Raw genomic sequence first — 18,953 nt, forward strand, 5'->3', positions numbered from 1 at the left:
AAAAACTCTGCAACTGCTCCCCTAACATAATTGAGAGCTTTTTCAATGACATGAAACATCTAGGTTGGTTTCATGGCTCTAAATCAATGTGATGAAAAGCACGTTAGACAAAACTTAGGGGAGACAGTGAGAGCCAATCTCAGGGAGTTCACCACTGTAAATGCTGTATTAAAGAAGGATCTCAAATCAATAATCAACTTTACATCATCACCGCTGTAGTAAATGTAGTAAATGTAAATGTAGTAAAGAAGGATCTCAAATCAAGAATCAACTTTACATCATCACCTCTGTAAATGCTGTATTAAAGAAGGATCTCAAATCAAGAATCAACTTTACATCATCACCACTGTAAATGCTGTACTAAAGAAGGATCTCAACTCAAGAATCAACTTTACATCATCACCACTGTAAACGCTGTATTAAAGAAGGATCTCAAATCAAGAATCAACTTTACATCATCACCGCTGTAAACGCTGTACTAAAGAAGGATCTCAACTCAAGAATCAACTTTACATCATCACCGCTGTAAACGTTGTATTAAAGAAGGATCGCAAATCAATAATCAACTTTACATCATCACCGCTGTAAACGCTGTAGTAAAGAAGGATCTCAACTCAAGAATCAACTTTACATCATCACCACTGTAAACGCTGTACTAAAGAAGGATCTCAACTCAAGAATCAACTTTATATCATCACCGCTGTAAACGCTGTAGTAAAGAAGGATCTCAACTCAAGAATCAACTTTACATCATCACCGCTGTAAACGCTGTAGTAAAGAAGGATCTCAAATCAAGAATCAACTTTACATCATAAGAAACTAAAACACTAGCGGAAGGAAGGAAATAATAGAGATCAGAGCACAGACAAAAATAGAGAACAGAAAAACAATAAAGAAAATCTATTATTTAAAAGTTGGTTCTTTAAAAAGATCAACAAAATTGACAAGCCTTTAGCTAACTGACAAAAAAAAAAAAAAGAAAGACCATTCAAATAACTAAAATAAATAATGCAAGTGGAGACATTACTACTGACCTCAGGGAGATAAAAAGGATTATAAGAAAATCCTATGAACATTTGCACACCAACAAATTAGATAATCTAGAAAAAATGAACAAATCCCTCCAAGCACACCCAGACTGACTCAGGAAGAAATAGAAAATCTCAACAGACTTATAATAAGAGATTAAATTAGTAATCAAAAGCCTCTTAATAAAGAAAAATCCTGGACTAGATGGCTTCATCAGTGACTCCCATCAAACATTTAAAGAAGCATTAGCAACAATCCTTATTAACTCTTCAAAAATTTAAAGACAAAGAAACACTCCTGGGTTCACCCTATAAGGCCAGCATTACTCTGCTATCAAATCCAGATAAAGACATCACAAGAAAAGAAAATTATAGACCAATATCCCTTATGAATATAGATGCAAAAATCCTCCACAAAAGATTAGCAAATGAAATCTAACAGCATATTAAAAAGATGACTCATAATGACCAAGTAGGATTTATGAGAGATGCAAGGGCGGCTCACTGTGTGCAGATCAGTCAGCGTGATGCACAGTATTCAGCATTAACAGAACAAATGAGAAAAACCACATGACCAGCCCAATTGATGGAGAAAAGGCATTTGGCAAGACCCAACACTATTTCATGATAAAAACTCTCAGAAAACTAGAAATAGAAAATTCCTCAACATGATAAAGTGTCCTTATGGAAAGACCCACAGCTCACGTCACATGCAATGGTGAGGCTGAAGCTCTCTCACTAAGACCAGGAACAAGAAAAGGTCACCGCTTCCACTGCTGCTATTCTACCAGAGGCTCTGACCAGAGCTACTGGACAACAAGAAAGAACACGGTGAGAAGGCAGTCAGGCTGTGTGTGCTACACTGGAAAAGAAGAGGTAAAACTATCTCTATTCACAGATGACATGATTCTATACCTAGAAAATTCTTATAAATCCACAAGAAAGCTATAAGAACCAATTAATGAATTCAGAAAAGTTGCAGGGCCCAAGATCAACACACAAAAATCAGCTGTGTTTTTATTCACCAGGAATGAAAACTCCAAAAAGGAAATTAGCAAGAAAGTTCTGCAGACTGAGCTGTGTGCCCCCAAAATTCATATCCTGAGACTCTAACCCCCACTGTGGTGGTATTTGGAGACAGGGCCTCTGGGAGGTCATTGACGTTAGATAAGGTCACGAGAGTGGGGTCCTCACGATGAAGTTAGTGCACTTTAAGAAAAGACATCAGAGAGCTTGCTCTCTCCTTCTGTGTGCCACATGAAGACATAGTGAGAAGGCAGATAGGCATTGATGCCATGAGACATGGTGAGAAGGCAGCCAGGCTCTGTGTGCCATGAGACACAGTGAGAAGGCAGCATGAGACACGGTGAGAAGGCAGCCAGGCTGTGTGTGCCACATGAAGACACGGTGAGATGACAGCCAGGCATTGATGGCCAGGAAGATGTTCCTCACCAGAACCCAGCCATGCTGGCTCCCTGATCTCAGACTTCCAGGTCCAGACTTTGATAAATAAATTAAGCCATCCAGTCTATGGTATTTTGTTACAGCAGCCCAAGCTAAGACAGAAAGCATTCCTGTTTATAACAGCACCTTAAAAAATTAAATATTTAGTAATAAATCTAACCAAAGAGGTGAAAGACTTCTATGCTAAAAACAATAAAAGGTTGCTGAAAGAAATTAAAGATCTAAATAAATGAAAAGATAGCCCATGTTCATGGATAGGAAGCCTTAACATTGTTACAATGTCAATACTACCCAAAGCAGTGTTCAACACAACCCCTATGGGTTACAATAGTCTTTTTTTAAAAAAATATAATTTTAAAAAATGATCCTTATATTCACATGGAATTAAAAAACTGATCCTCAAATTCACATGGAATTGCAAGGGGCCCCAAAGAGCTAAAACAATCTTGAAAAAGAACAAGGTTGGAGGACCCACACTTCCCAACTTGGAAATATATTACAAAGCTACAGTGACTCAAACAGCATAGTATTGGAAAAATGATACCATATAGGCCAGTGAAATAGAATAGAGGCCCGAAAATAAACCCTTGCATTTCTGGTCAAATTATTTTCAGCAACGGTGCCAAGACTGTTCACTAGGGAAAGCACAGTCTCTTCAAGTGGTGCTGGAAAAACTGGATATCCACATGCAAAAGAATGATGTTGAACCTTTACTTAATACCATATGCAAAAATTAACTCAAATGGATCAAAGATCTAAACTTAAGAGCTAAAGCTACAAAATTCTCAGAAGAAAATACTGGAGAAAATCCTCATGGTATTAGATGTAGCAATGACCAGGGATATGACACCAAAGACACAGGCAACAAAAGAAAAAATAGATAAACTGGACCTCTTAAAAATTAGGAAAATTTATGCATCAAATGGCATGATCAAATGAGTGAAAAGTTAACCCAGAGAATGGGAGAAAATACTTGCAAATCAGGTATCTGCTAAGGGATTAATATCCAGGCTCTGTCCTGAGGCTCTCTGGACATGAAGCTCCGTCTGTTATGGCCCTCACAATCCGCAGGCCCTCCCTTCACAGGGCCCTGCAGGACACTGCAGGTTTGTAGGAACCACACACATATCTAGGTCAGCCAGGATTCTTGGTCACAAGCAGTAAAAATCTACTCTGGTCTTCCTGGGCAGCCAGAAAACGTGCTGGGCAGCGCCAGTGGGAGGCTAAGCCCTGGGGCCAGGAAGCTGCATCTTGCCCACAGGATGGCCATGTGTGGGCTGGCAGGTTGGCAGGTTGGCAGGTCGGCAGGCCAGGTGGAGCAGCCTTGGCTTGCCTCTGTACTCTCCAGTCTGGCTCCAGACGCAGCTCTGCACAGAGCTCAGACCCAGGCTTCCTGGGGGAGCCAGCCCAGGAGGGTCCCTTTGCCTGGACCACACTGGATGAGGAGGCAGTCCCCCGGAGAAGGCCAGCATGGGGAAAGAGGCTAGGGCGGGCTGGACAGCCCAGAGGCCCCGACACAGCCTTTTCAAAGTCAGGCCAAGAAGCTGCCTTGGGCATGCATCTGAGGATCCAGCGCAGCGGCTTCTGTGGCCGCACCCACTGTCTGTGCCTGCTGTCTTGTGCCCCACTCCCCTGTCCTCCTCCTCCCACTGGAGCTTTGGGTTATGCAGCTCTGCTTCTCTTAGAAGGGCTCCGTTTTGTGGGTTCTCTGTGGCTGACTCCTGATTCCTGGTTACAGCTGAGGCCAGCAGAAGAGAGCTCAGAGTGGGCTAGTCTGGCTCAGCCCTGGTCTGAAGACTGACCCCAACCTGAGAGTCTCAGCCTCTTTCCAGGAGGAGGGGGATGCCTCCCCATCTCCCAGCAGGGAGCTGCATCCACAGACCTGTGAGCCAGGAGCACGAAGCCTTCACCAACTCCAGAGCCTGCTCAGGAAGCCCAGTCCACAAGGCCGAGGCTTGTCCTGCCAGTCTGTGCCCAAGGAGAAGATGGCCAGGCTCCTGCTCTTGGAGAGGCCTGCAGGACCACTCCAGGACCCATGCCTAGCCTCCCTCCAACAGCCCTAGAAGGAGGTGCACTCTTGGGTCCACATGGCCCCTCTCCTTCAACCATCCTCCCTGGGTTGCCCCATCCCCTGGGCCTTGGGGGCTCCACTCCCCGCCACCCCACTCTGCCTTAAACCGCCAGAGGCACCTGTGGCCCAGCCCCCGCCCCCTGCCCTGCCCTCTGCTTGCTGTTCCTCAGGGCCACCCTCTCTCATGGCAGGTGGGACCTGTCCTCCCTGCCTAGAATCCAAGCCTCTTAAGGCAGGGACTATGCTGGCCTCACTCTCTACCCCCTGCTGTGTGTCTCCAGGGCTGAGAGCCCCTCGGTGCATGTGTGTTGCTGGGGGAGGTCAGGGCTGAGCACTGAGTCCAGCAGGGGCCCCTGCAGTGCTGGGACTTGGGGACCCCCCTTAACCCCCTCCCCTCCTCGGCTGGTGCTGTTGCACCCTCTGGGAGGCCTGTGGGGTCTGTCTTTCTTTGGGAGTCTCTCCAGTCCTTTCTGGAAGACCCACTAGAGGCCTCAGTGGGAGTCAGGAGCCCCCTCCGGGGCTGGCGCACCTGCTTTCTGGCCTCCGTCTTGTTGATGATGCTGATGATCCTCTTCAGGGCACCCTTGGCCTTCTTCCTGTAGACGGCTGAGGACAGGAGTGGGAGCCAGGCGTTCCAGTAGTGCCGCGCGGCCAGCATCACCAGGGCGCTGCTGCCCGCGATGCCTCCGAACCTAAAAGAGGGCAGGTCATGACGTGGTGGCCCCACCTGGGCCCACCTGGGGCTGCTGGACCGGGAGGGACACGAAGGTCGGGTGCCCAGGGCCCATCCACGCGCTTGCTCCCTCCTGGGCATGTGGCTTGCTCAGGCGTCCCTGCTGCATCCTCTCCAGTGGGCCTTTCCAGGCAGCACAGGGTCAGACCCCCACCAAGGTCAGGCTGTAGGAGCCCAAGCGGGTACAAGGGCAAGAGGGGGCCACTGTACCTCCTTGAAGACTGTGCCCTGAACTGGCCACACCGTCCACCTCGCCCTCACTGGCAGGAGCCCTCCCTTGGGCCCACAGGACGGACCACAGCCTTGGTGAGCACAGGGGTCTCGCACGGCAGGGGAGGGACAGAGCCCCCACAGCACCACCCCAGCCCCTTCAGAGCCACGCACCTGGCGCTCTCCGTGAAGGCCTTGGCTGCCACCAGCCGCAGCTGCTTCCGGCCCTTCAGGTTCTCCATGATGCTCCTGCCCTGGATGGCCGTGGCCGTGCACAGCATCTCTGCCACCAGCCGGGACTCCTCGCTGCAGGACACAGGGCCAGTGAGGAGGGAGGCCACTGTGGCCCACCTTGGGTCTTCCCTCCCTGGGTCACTGTCTTGACCTGTGGACTACACAGGTGGTATTCTAAGATGGGGCACCTCCTGGCCCACAAGCACATGTGCACAGGGCTCCGCCCTCCCCGAATCTGAGCCAGCCTCAGAGACTCGCCAGACTGCAGGGATGCAGGGCAAGGGGCCCCTGGTCTTCTGAGGCCTAGAGTGCCCACGTGTGGCCTGGGTGCCAGAGACAGCCGCCCTGGGAATGCTCTCAACCACGGAGCTGGCAGCCACGTGGCAAGGGTGGCAGTGGGCTGTGGGGACATCCAGCCAGTGGACCCTCAAGACTGTCACCCCAGGTGACTCTCATAGTAACCTTATGAGAGACCCCAACCCAAAACTAACTGGCTGTGTCCAGTCAGCCCCCAGAACCATGGGGCAGAATCATTAACTGTTTTTTTTAATGACTAATCTTTAGAGGGACTTGTGCAGCAACAGATCCACAGAACCAGCCCCTCTTTTGGGGCCTCTCCCCTCTACAGGCCCTGCGGCTTGGGCCCACATGGAAGTCTGGCCTCAGAAGGTCCACTCTGCACCCAGAGCTTGGCCAGGCGCACACTCCTGGGCATCAACAGCAGCAACAGCTCCATGGCTCCTCATCCCTGGACGTTCGCTGCTCCAGGGCTGCCATGGCTGGGGCTGCAACGCTACGCACACTAAGGCAGGATTCCCGCCATGGACGGGAGAGCATGCCCTTGCGGCTCAGCTCAGAGGAGGCACCAGATTTATTCTATGAGAAAGATGCTGGCTCACGGGTAGACTCCCTTCATGGGCCAGGTCCCAGAGCCAGGAACCCGCTTGCAGGAGCAGACAGCCGCTTCTGCCCCTCTGTCCTGAAGGAGTCAAAGGAGGAAGGCGCTGCCCCTTGGCCTGCACAGGCCTGCGGTGCCCAATGCAAGCTGGTGGTCTGAAGCTGAAACCACCTTCTAAGGCGGGCATGGCGACCTAGGCAGGGCAGGAAGGAGAGTTCAGTTTCCTGAGTACTGCCGTCCTAAACATTTTGATCTGTGTTATGCAGTTGTTGAGTGTTCCATAAATGCCAATGAGTGAGGTCTGTTCCTTCCATCTGTAGCCTCAGTGACTTCCCCCCTACTTTGTTCTGTCAGCTGCTGAGAGAGGAATGTTAAAATCTACAGCTAGAATTGTAGATGTATCCATGCTTTACTTCCTGTATTTTCAAGCTCTGCTATTACGTGAACGCACATTTAGCATTTTTATGTCTTCTTGAAGATTGAATCCTTTATTATGAGGAATGTCTACCTCGGATCGCGTGCCTGGGCCATTTAACCGGACACCAGCTTTCTCGTGGTTGGCGCTTGCAGAGTGCCTCTCTCCCGTCCTTTTACCTTCAATCTGTGTCTTTACATTTGAAGAGGGTCTCCTGTACATAGTTTATCATTGGGTCTTGCTCCTATGTTCTGTGAGATAAACTGCATTTTAACTGCAGTGTTGGTTCGTTTACGTTTAATGGAATGACTGATATGGCCAGGGTCAAATCCACCATTTGCTCCTTGCTTTCCTTTTGACTCACATGTTCTTTGTTCCTTTCCTCCCTTTTTTTGCACAAATGGAATATTTTTTAGTATCCCAATTCATATCCTCTATTAGACTTTCAGTTATATCTCTTTGCTTTATTCCATTTCTTAGCACTTGCTCTAGGGATTGCAGTGTGCATCCTTCACCAACTACGGCTCTACCTCACCTGAGTCCTACTCCACGTCATGTGCGGCACGAAGGCCCTCAGAATCACTGCCTCTCAGCCCGTCCTGTGTGTTTCCACTGCCCTGCATCTTGCCTCTATATTTATGAAAAATCCCACAGTAGGATGTTATTTTTGCTTTAAAACGTCAAGTGTTTCTTGAAGAATTTAAGAACTGAAAAGGAAAAAAGTGTTTTATGTTTACCCCCAAATTTACCATTTTTGGTGTTTCATCTCCTCTAGCATGTCCTCTTCTGAGGATCTGCTGGGAATGGATCCTTTTAGCTTTTATTAATCTTAAAATGTCTTGATTCTGTCTTCATTTGTGAGGACTATTGCTGGCAGATACAGAATTCTAGACTGACAGGTTTTCTTTTTTTAACACTTAAAAACCGTCGTCCTTTGTATTCTGGTTTGCGTCGTTTCTGATGAGAAGTCAGCAGCAATTCTTGCCCTGGTTTTCCCATATGCACAAATCTGTCCCCGTGCTAACTCTTTTCCAGGATCTGCTCCCGGTCTTTGGTCTTCAGCAATGTGACTACAATTCCCCCACAATGGAGCCAGGTGTGGTTTTCTTTGCGTTTATCCCACTTCGGGTTCCTTGAAAGTCTTGGATCTCCAGGTTGATATTTTTAATTCAACTTGTAAAATTTTCAGCCATTATGTTTTCAAACGTGTATTTTGGCCTCCCCCTGCTGCCTCTGTCCTCCTGAGACTCCAGTTACACTCAGGTTAGACCCCTGCTATGGCCCCACAGGTCACAGAGTGAAAGCTCTATGGCCCTGCGGGTCACAGACAGAAAGCTCTGTTTATTTAGTTTCTCCGTTTTTCTCCCTGTGCTTCGGTTCTCATAGTCTGCTGGCCTGGATTCGAAGTTACTGACTGTTCTTCAGTGTCCAGCCTGATGATACGCTCTTCCAGTGGCGTTTCCATTTCAGACACTTTATTTTTCATTTCTAGGAATTCCATTCAGTGATTTTATTACTGGTTCCATTCTTTATTGAAATTCCTGTCTGTACACTAGTTATTTCCATTGAAAATCTGATTATATTGACAGCAGCTGTTTTCAACTCCTTGTCTGCTCATGTCAACATACACCACAGCTGGGTCCGTTGGCTGTTTTTTCTATTCTACTCTTTTTCTTGCTTTTGCACACATCTAGTAATTTCTTACTTTATGCTGGACGTTGTGAGGGCTCTGCTGCTGAAAGTGTGGATTGTGTCCACTTCCTTTAAAGAGTGTTGGGTTTTGTTCTGACAGGCAGTTAACTACTGGTGGCTTAGCTTCATCCTACTGAGATGTGGTTTAGGCTTTGTTGGTGCAAGTCTGCACTCGCCCCATTGCTAAGGCATGTCTTTCTGAATGCCTGGAATTCAGTGAGGTACACCCCAATGTGAGTTGGCCACAACTCCAACTTCTCTTAGCATAGGATGGCCTCTGGCATCTTGTCAGCGTACAGACCCCTCCATACCTGTTTTCTGCCAGGCCTGGAATCTAGTCCTGTGCACATAGTTTACCACCAGGCAGGCCACAGACTCATGGGTAGCTCCACAGAACAAGGGCCCTGCCCCACCTGCCCATGTCACATCCTAGACACCTCAGCTGCTACAGCCCCAAGCCCTGACCCGTTTCTCCCCATGACTCTTCCATCTGGGCCACTCCCCAGGCTGCAGCATGGGAAGCTCCCTTAGGCAGAACGCGGAGCCCACTTCTGATATTTCCTTCTAGCAAGAATGGCTGCCTGGTACTGCCTGCTGTCCAACAGCTAAAAACAACTGTCTCACATATATTTTCAAGTTTTACAGTTTTTCTTTTTCACAGCACAAGAGTATGATACCCATTATGCTTTCAAGGCCAGAACTGGGTGACTTTTAAATTTATATTATTAACAACATTAAATATAAATATATTATACATAATAAATATATAATATATAAATATATATAAAATCACTGTTGGTGATTACGTTAAATAAAAATGTTGAGCTGAGTTGGAAGGTCCAAATGACACTCTTAGACTATTGTTCTTTACCCATTCTGTGTGTATTTTAATAATCTACATGAAATTTCTTATTAATATATATTCCTTGACATTAATAGCATAAATGCGAAACTGATTTGGTAACTACACATTCACAACTGAGAATATGAGCTGATTAGTAACTGCTATACTTTTCACCAAGAACGGAAAGCCATTTTTGCTATTAGTGTAAAATGCTATCATAAAAGCTACTCTGTGGCAAATTCTATGCTAGAGTTTCTACACATAATTTTAAAAATGGAAAGAAATTAGAATGAAGAACTGAAATACGTGTAAACTTTTTAAACTATCTCTTACAAAGGCTGGTCGTCTGCTGGAAGTGGGCATGGGTCCTGCTGGACTGGGGAAGGGCCTGTGGCTCTGACAGTGACCAGCAAGGTGACCACATCATCTCCTATGAGCAGCACGCCTGCAGGGTCTCTCCAGTCTCCTGGCACCCAGGCTGCCTGCACACAGGGGCACCCGCCTGTGGTTGGTGGAAAGGCGCCAACACTGAGCCCAGGGCAGAGGGGCTCCCGCTGGGTGCAATGACACCAAGTGCCACTAGAGGACAGCAATGGTCCACAAAGGACTTTCCAAAAGTCCTAATGTGGAAATCCAATTTTTCCAGTCTCATATGACCTCTCCTTTTCCCTGTCACCATATGTATAAATTTACAGCTTTAGCTAACTTAACAGAAAAAATGATTTTTAAGTCAATTTACACAGCAGTGGCACGGCCAGGGCGCCCAGCCCCCACATCCTCCTGTTGTGTGCCGCTGTGCCCTCCACACTTGGGGAAGTAATTGTAACTCAGTTAGGAGGAGGCTTTATGCAGCAGCACTCTGCACCATCACCTCCATGACACTGTCTTTGTAGTTTATTTCTCTTAGAAATAATGTTTGTTCTGTTTTGTTTGGAGACAGAGTCTCGCTGTGTTACCCAGGCTGGAGTGCGGTGGCACAATCACGGCTTGCTGCAGCCTCGACCTACAGGCTGCTTACGAGGATGAATGCAGTTCAGCTCACTCAGACCCCCCGCAGCCCCTTCCAGCTGACTTGTGTGGCCAGTGACCGCATGACACTTAATCCCCACCTATCACCTTGGCACCTACGACCTCACGCCAGCCTCTCATCTTCTGGTCCCCACTGTGACAACACCCACACTTCCCTCAGCTCGTCCTTCCTGCTCTACCAGCGTATGTTACCTGCGCTTTTCCTTCACTTTTGTATTGTCAAAATCAATCCTTTTGTCAAAATGCTTCTTTCTTTGTCAACAAGTTAATCCTAAAAGTGGAATATCAGTGAACACCATGTTTCTCACTGGACAGTCCGGCTGTAAATGACTTGGTTTCCCGGACTCTCTAACTGGTGTACCCCTCTGAACTGTCCCCACCCATCCTACGAGGAACTCTGTTTCCCCGCCCTCCCCAGGGTCCTCCTGAGCCGCCCAGTGCAGTCAGGCAGCTCTCTCCACACAGCGTCCATCTGGGGACAGCTCTTGACTACCTTTCTAGGTTGAATCTGTTATTTCTAGCATCCCACATATCTTCTTTTTTTTTTTTTTTTTTTTTTTGGTTTACTTCCTTGTTTTTCTGGATCATATCCTCAAGAAACTTTCTAAAAATGGTGTATGGGAAGTATACTCTCTGGGTCCTTTTGTCTAAAATGGCTTATTTTGACCTGATATGTGACTGATAGTTTGGGTGAGCTCGAATTCAAGGCTGACAATTACCTCCACTTGGAACGTTCTTTTTGCTTCAAGTGGTGGCTGCTGAGAAGGTTGGGGCAGTTCTATTTCCTGCTCCTCTGATCTTGGCCTGGTGTCAGACAGAGACTTCCAGAGACACCTCTGATCCCGGCCTGGTGTCTCAGCATGTCCAGAGCCAGGCAGATGTATTTTCAGCCTCAGCACATCCAGGGCCTGAGGGGCCAGGGTGTGTGGCAGGCATCTCCTGCTTATGCCCGAGCTGCAGGGCTGGGGACGCACCCCCGGCCCCACCTGCACAGGAAGGCCAGGGAGGGACATCAAAGCAGGTGAGTTTTCCTTTTGGAAGCAAATTGATTTTTATTACAGACCGCAGGGAAAACGTAACCTCTAGCCTCCAACAGAGGGATGCCAAAGAGGGGGGCCTGGTACGGAATCCTGTCCATACTGTTTTGGAAGAAAGATCATTTGCAATGAAAAGCCCCTCGATGCTGGCAAACAGAAAACAGTGGGACTGGGCTCCAGTCCAACTCTGCTCCAGCCCTTTGCTGCCACGCTCTCCCTCCAGCCCCCCAGTGAATGTGGGGCACCACGCATGGCAGTGCCAGGCCAGCAGGGCAGGGTCCCAGGTGCACGGCTCCTGGCAGGGCTCACAGCCTCCTGAGCACTCGCAGCCTCACCCCTGCCAAGGCGGTGCTTACAGCCCATCGCCTGGGTTCAGTCCCAGCTCTGCCACTCACCCCAGCTGGGTGGCCTCTGGAGCAACTTGGCCCATTTCCTGCCCATTGCCTGCCCATTTCCTGCTCTAGAGCCTGGGAACAGTAGTGCCTGCCAATGAAGAAGAGTGAACGGGGGGCCTGGCGCGTGATGCCCCGTCCTGGGTACTGAGAAGAATGAATGGAAGCCTGTCACATGATGCCCCATCCTGGGCACGGAGAAGAGTGAACAGGGGTCCTGGCACGTGATGCCCCGTCCTGGGCACTGAGAAGAGTGAACGGGGTCCTGGTACGTGATGCCCCGTCCTGGGCACTGAGAAGAGTGAACGGGGTCCTGGCACGTGATGCCCCTTCCTGGGCACTGAGAAGAGTGAACGGGGTCCTGGCGCGTGATGCCCCGTCCTGGGCACTGAGAAGAGTGAACGGGGTCCTGGTTTGTGATGCCCCTTCCTGGGCACTGAGAAGAGTGAACGGGGTCCTGGCACGTGATGCCCCTTCCTGGGCACTGAGAAGAGTGAACGGGGTCCTGGCACGTGATGCCCCGTCCTGGGCACTGAGAAGAGTGAACGGGGTCCTGGTTTGTGATGCCCCATCCTGGGCACTGAGAAGAGTGAACGGGGTCCTGGCGCGTGATGCCCCTTCCTGGGCACTGAGAAGAGTGAACGGGGTCCTGGCGCGTGATGCCCCTTCCTGGGCACTGAGAAGAGTGAACGGGGTCCTGGCGCGTGATGCCCCTTCCTGGGCACTGAGAAGAGTGAACGGGGTCCTGGCGCGTGATGCCCCGCCCTGGGCACTGAGAAGAGTGAACGGGGTCCTGGCGCGTGATGCCCCGTCCTGGGCACTGAGAAGAGTGAACGGGGTCCTGGCGCGTGATGCCCCGTCCTGGGCACTGAGAAGAGTGAACGGGGTCCTGGCGCGTGATGCCCCGTCCTGGGCACTGAGAAGAGTGAACGGGGTCCTGGCGCGTGATGCCCCGTCCTGGGCACTGAGAAGAGTGAACGGGGTCCTGGCGCGTGATGCCGCGTCCTGGGCACTGAGAAGAGTGAACGGGGTCCTGGCGCGTGATGCCCCGTCCTGGGCACTGAGAAGAGTGAACGGGGTCCTGGCGCGTGATGCCCCGTCCTGGGCACTGAGAAGAGTGAACGGGGTCCTGGCGCGTGATGCCCCGTCCTGGGCACTGAGAAGAGTGAACGGGGTCCTGGCGCGTGATGCCGCGTCCTGGGCACTGAGAAGAGTGAACGGGGTCCTGGCGCGTGATGCCCCGTCCTGGGCACTGAGAAGAGTGAACGGGGTCCTGGCGCGTGATGCCCCGTCCTGGGCACTGAGAAGAGTGAACGGGGTCCTGGCGCGTGATGCCCCGTCCTGGGCACTGAGAAGAGTGAATGGGGTCCTGGCGCATGATGCCCTGTCCTGGGCACTGAGTGAACTGGGGGCCTGGTACATGGTGCCCGGTCCTGAGCACTGGCCTGCTTGTGTCTCTGAGCACCCAGGAGACCCTGGACACATGGAAGTTGCCGACATGAAAGGCATATCAGCACGTTCGTATGTTGGCCTCGCATCCCTACGGGTGTGGCCGACACAGGCTCTGGAGCCGTCCCGGTGGGCAGGGCCGTGGGAAGACAGGGCGTGGGCCTGGGGCGCTCCTTGGCTCTGGCAGGTGCTGCCCACGCTGGCCATTTGGCCACAGAAAACATTTTTACAGCCTTTGGGTCAGCGGTTTCATCTTCCAGGATTATTAGACCCAGGAAATTAGCCAAAAAGAACCTCAAGGAAAACAACCTTTACTGCAGAAATATTTGCAATAGCAACAGATGGAAAACAGCCTCATATTAAAAAATTGGAGAAAGATTAGGGATGATAATAATTGCTCAACTGGATGGAACACGGTAAGCCACTAAAAGTGAGATCTGTGAAAATTAAAGAATGGGAATGTTCTGTGTCCGGCTATGCTGACGAGGGCCTGGCGGCACAGCTGACACTGGAGAGCAAGCGAGGGACCCAAGTCAGAGGCCATTTTCTTTCATTGAAATTACCCTTATTTATTTTCAAATTTAATTAGCGTGCATATCTGTCTATCCAAAATTACTTCAAAGCTGTATTTCGTTAGAAATGGCAGCTTTCTACCTGCTGAATGCCCGTGTCCCCTCAAAATTCCCTTCAACCTGCCACGGGAGGAGTGTCCATGTCCCTCAAAATTCCCATGCTGGGAGATCATCACCCCCACAGTGATGGTGTTGGGGTGGCCTTTGAGGGGGGTTGGATCATGGGGATGGAGCCCTCACAAACAGGGTTAGTCCCTTATGAAAGGGACCCTAGAGAGCCCTGCCCCTTCCCGCATGTGAGGACACAGCGGGAGGCGCCGTTTGTGAGACAGGAAGGGGCCCTCGGCAGACGCCGAATCTGCCACACCTCGATGGGACTTCCAGCCTCCGGGACTGTGAGCAGGAACCATCTGGGGTGGGAGGCCCCCCATCTGTGGCCCTTTGTCCCAGCCTCTGAAGGCTGAGGCCCCCTCTTCTGTGCCTACGACGCACACACGGCCCGCAGGCCACACACCCCTCCTGCTGAGGTCCACATGACTTCAGAATCCCTCCTGACCAGCTTTCCACGGGGCCACTGCTGACTTGTCCATGAGGGCACGGGGCCGGCAGGACGGGGGCTTCCTGTGCACACGGCTGAGGCCTGTGGGAAGCTTTCTGGACTGGGCCTGGAGACCTGGTGGGGTGCTCACACGCTCCCTGATCTGTGATTGTGGCCAGGCCCATGCTCCCTGCCCATTTTGGGGACCTGGTGGGGTGCTCACCTGCTCCCTGATCTGTGATTGAGGCCCAGGCCCGTGCTCCCTGCCCATTTTGGGGACCTGGTGGGGTGCTCACCTGCTCCCTGATCTGTGATTGAGGTCCAGGCCCGTGCTCCCTGCCCATTTTGGGGACCTGGTGGGGTGCTCACCTGCTCCCTGATCTGTGATTGAGGCCCAGGCCTGCGCTCCCTGCCCATTTTGGGGACCTGGTGGGGTGCTCACCTGCTCCCTGATCTGTGATTGAGGCCCAGGCCTGCGCTCCCTGCCCATTTTGGGGACCTGGTGGGGTGCTCACACGCTCCCTGATCTGTGATTGTGGCCAGGCCCATGCTCCCTGCCCATTTTGGGGACCTGGTGGGGTGCTCACCTGCTCCCTGATCTGTGATTGAGGCCCAGGCCCGTGCTCCCTGCCCATTTTGGGGACCTGGTGGGGTGCTCACCTGCTCCCTGATCTGTGATTGAGGTCCAGGCCCGTGCTCCCTGCCCATTTTGGGGACCTGGTGGGGTGCTCACCTGCTCCCTGATCTGTGATTGAGGCCCAGGCCTGCGCTCCCTGCCCATTTTGGGGACCTGGTGGGGTGCTCACCTGCTCCCTGATCTGTGATTGCGGCCAGGCCCATGCTCCCTGCCCATTTTGGGGACCTGGTGGGGTGCTCACCTGCTCCCTGATCTGAGATTGAGGCCCAGGCCCACGCTCCCTGCCCGTTTTGGGGGAATTTGTCCAGTCATGAGGGTTACTTACGGCCTAAATTTCTTCAGGTACTTGATGCCCATCTCCAGAGCCCTGTGAGCGCAGGACATGGTGGTCTCATGGTCACGCGCCGCATGGGCGAAGTGGGTCAGCCGCGTCAGGGTCTGCAGCTCCACCAGGGGGTCCGACCAGTTGCACTCGGAAGCCATTTTCACCAACTTCCAGTAGGTGGCAAGAGAAGGGGCACCGTGTTAGCAACAATGACCTTCCAACGGCCTGCAGTCCCCACGGACCACGCAGCGCATGTGATTCTAAACAGAGGCGTGGCCTGTGAAGGGCCACTGTGCCACAAAAGCTGAGCTGCCACGTCCATGCCTGTGAGGGCCCCTGACGTCCTTGTAGCTCCCACACCCCACAGGGTGTCCTGGACACGGGACTGGCGTGTGCAGCCCTTGGCTGCCCCTGAGCGGCTCAGGGTTGGGTGGGACACAGAGGGTCTGCTCAGACAGCGTTTGCCTCACACCAGGAGACAGGGATGCTCCCAGCATGAAGCTGAAGGAAGTGCATGGAGGGGGCGCAGCTCCGTTGGGAGGTGGGGGAGAGCAGGGCAGAGTTGGGGTGAGCATGCACGATGGGGCTTGAGTTCCAGCCACCTAGGGCAAGAGCCTCGGCGTCCTTGCCTCTTGGCCCCTGGCCTCCCGGGACCCCCGGGGACACCTACCTGGGCCAGGGATGGGACAGTGAAGTCCATGAGGCCCAGCCCGTTGCATGAGTACATTTCCAAGGCAACAAGGACTCTGGTCACCGAGCTGACATCCTCGTTGGTGCCCTGGTGGGGAGGATGCCCTGAGTGTATCAGCCCAAGGGTGCGGGGAGAGTCTGGAATATGCGTGAATTTAACACTGCGAGGTATTAGTTTTATGGCAATAATCAGACCACGAAATTGGGAGCGTTTATACCTTAGGCTGTTTTTGTTACTGTTGACTTGCAGGTCATCTTCTCATACAACGAGGAGCCCCAAGGCCGTGCGGCCCCCATGTGTGAGGCAGCCTTGTCTGATGGCTGGGTGACCCCCGAGGAGGAAAGGACCAGTGGGCCTGATATGGTGGCTGCCTGGGGCAGGCAGGTCAACGCCTGGGCCCTCCCCGCCTCCCTGGGCCCCATTAGGCCCTGGCTCCTGGCCAGGCTTCAAGGCCCCTCCTCCATCTGGCTTTCCAGGAGCTCACGGGGCTGGCCCTGGGCCCACTCCTCCTCAGGGGAGGGCAGCACCCCTACAGGCCCAGCAGCTCACAGACCCCGTGGACAGGTGGGCAGAGGAGGCCCCGTGCCGCACTCAAGGGCAGCCAGCGGCGGTGAGCTCAGTGGGAAAAGGGAGTGCCCAGGCCGTCCGTGATGGCTCCATCTAGAGCAAAGTGGTCCTGGGGGCCCCACCACCCCCGGCTGTCTCGGATCTCTACGTCCACAGGGTCTCGGTCGGAGCCCAGATGTGGGCAGGGGCGCCCACCTGCTCCTCGGTGCCCAGCCGTGGCCCAATCTGCTGCTGCAGCAGCTGCTTGGCCTTGACCCAGGTGGCGATGAGCGGCTGCCGGGTGCTGGTGGGCACCGTCTCTTCGGGCGCGCTCCCGTTGCTCAGGTTCAGGGCAAACTCACAGACCTAGGACAGACGTGTTCTCGGTCATGAAACCTGAATTCTAAACAGGGGACCTTGAGCCAAGATCCAAACCATTAAAAGATGGATGGACCCAGCTCCTGATCCAGCCCGTGAAGGGCCTTAAACACATGAGACCTCAGGCCCACCAGGGGCTGCACCACAAACCCAGCAGATGAAGCCCCACCCCCAGATGCCGAGGACGCAGCCGCCACCTGGCCTCCAGTGCGCCCCGGCCCTCTCACTCCTGAGCTGTCCCCACGGCATGGGGACTGGGACCCCGCAGGAAGGAGCAGCTGGGCCAGCACCCCTCCCCTACTGCAGCTGGTATCTGTTGGGGGTGGGGCAGCGAGGACGGAGCCCCAAAAGTGGGGGCGTGAAATCTGCCACGTGCTTTGCCTGCAGTGACGGGCATGTGGGCTGCTGCCCTGAGCCCCTGGGCTGCGCCCCAGCTCCCTGTCTTGCTGGCCGTGTGACCAGGTGAGTTTCTTCATGCTGTGCGCTTCAGTTTCCTCATCTCTACGTAGAAATGAAACCCAGTCTATGGGTCGTCGTGAGGATCAGTGAGTCCTTGTTCAGAGCCTCGCCTGGTGCAGGAGGCACTGGCCACCGGGAGTGACCTCTTGCCAGGGATGTCCCGTCTCTCGCTGTCTTGTGAACACCTGCTCCTTGCAAAACGTCTTGGTAGCACAGACACCTACTGGGCAGCGTCCTTCCCTTTCCTCCCCTCCATCCTTCCTTCTGGATAAACTTCCAAACACTTGTCAAGTTCCACACAGACATCCCATCAGAATGTGTTTGGGGAGCACTGACTCCCCTGTTCACCACCTGGCTCCCAGCGGGGTTGTGCACATGCTCGGTCCAGGCACTACCCAAGCCGGCTTCCTCACACTCTCCGCCATTCACTCCGTGTTCCTGGGTTGCCAGGTCAGTGCTGGCGTTTCCTCTCGGCATCTGGATCCAGCCGCCATCACATCCAAGAGGGAAGCTCCTCTGCACCCCCCGGCTGCCTCCCGGGGCCCAGAGCAGGCTCAGCTTCACCCACAGCTGCCTGAGCCGCCCATGGCGCCCTCCCCTCCGAAGCCTCCAGCCTGATCCCTGCAGGTCCCCGGAGGCGGCCCCTTTCCCTTCTCAGAAGAACGACCTGCATCTGATGTCACAGCCGGTGCTCCTGACCGGCCCACACTGACTGCCCAGGCCCAGCCATCCCCACTGGGAGCTGGTACCGCACCTGATGCCACAGCCGGTGCTCCTGCTACCGAGATGTTTTGCAAGGAGCAGGTGTTCCTAAGACAGCTCAGGAGTGAGAGGGCCGGGGCGCACTAGAGGCCAGGTGGCGGCTGCCTCCCCGTGTGCAGCTGCGTCCTCAGCGTCTGGGGGTGGGGCTTCATCTGCTGGGTTTGTGGTGCAGCCCCCGGTAGGCCTGAGGTCTTATGTGTTTCAGGACCTTTTGGTCCCGACTGCCCGGGGCCAGCTGTCCCCAGTGGGAGCTGGTACTGCACCTGATGCCACAGCCAGTGCTCCTGGCCGTCCTGGCCCCCCACACTGACTGCCCAGGGCCAGCCGACCCCACTGGGAGCTGGTAGCACCAGGGCCCTCTCTGGCTCTGGCCTGGCGCAGCTGACTGTGAGCGTTGTGAGTGCTGTGCCGCAGGCTCAAGACTCTCCGGCCCGCGGTTTTATCCATGGCCCAGAAAGGGTCATGCAGGATGAGCTTTAGCACAAAATCTTCCTGCAAGGGTGGGGACAGCTCCCCCACCCTGTGCCCCTGAGGAGACACTCAAGGCCT

At 53.0% G+C, this 18,953-nt stretch overlaps 1 protein-coding gene across 1 annotated transcript in view; it reads right to left on the minus strand.

Moving 5' to 3' along the window:
• Positions 1-18,953, minus strand: part of CFAP46 (cilia and flagella associated protein 46) — a 129,201-nt gene that overhangs the window by 81,159 nt on the left and 29,089 nt on the right. Inside the window, 5 exon segments of the mRNA XM_024253782.3 lie at positions 5,093-5,255; positions 5,681-5,812; positions 15,569-15,735; positions 16,239-16,346; positions 17,022-17,171. Coding sequence (XP_024109550.2) covers positions 5,093-5,255; positions 5,681-5,812; positions 15,569-15,735; positions 16,239-16,346; positions 17,022-17,171 — 720 coding nt within the window.

The sequence above is a fragment of the Pongo abelii genome, chromosome 8, assembly GCF_028885655.2.
Source record: "Pongo abelii isolate AG06213 chromosome 8, NHGRI_mPonAbe1-v2.0_pri, whole genome shotgun sequence".
NCBI lineage: Eukaryota > Metazoa > Chordata > Mammalia > Primates > Hominidae > Pongo > Pongo abelii.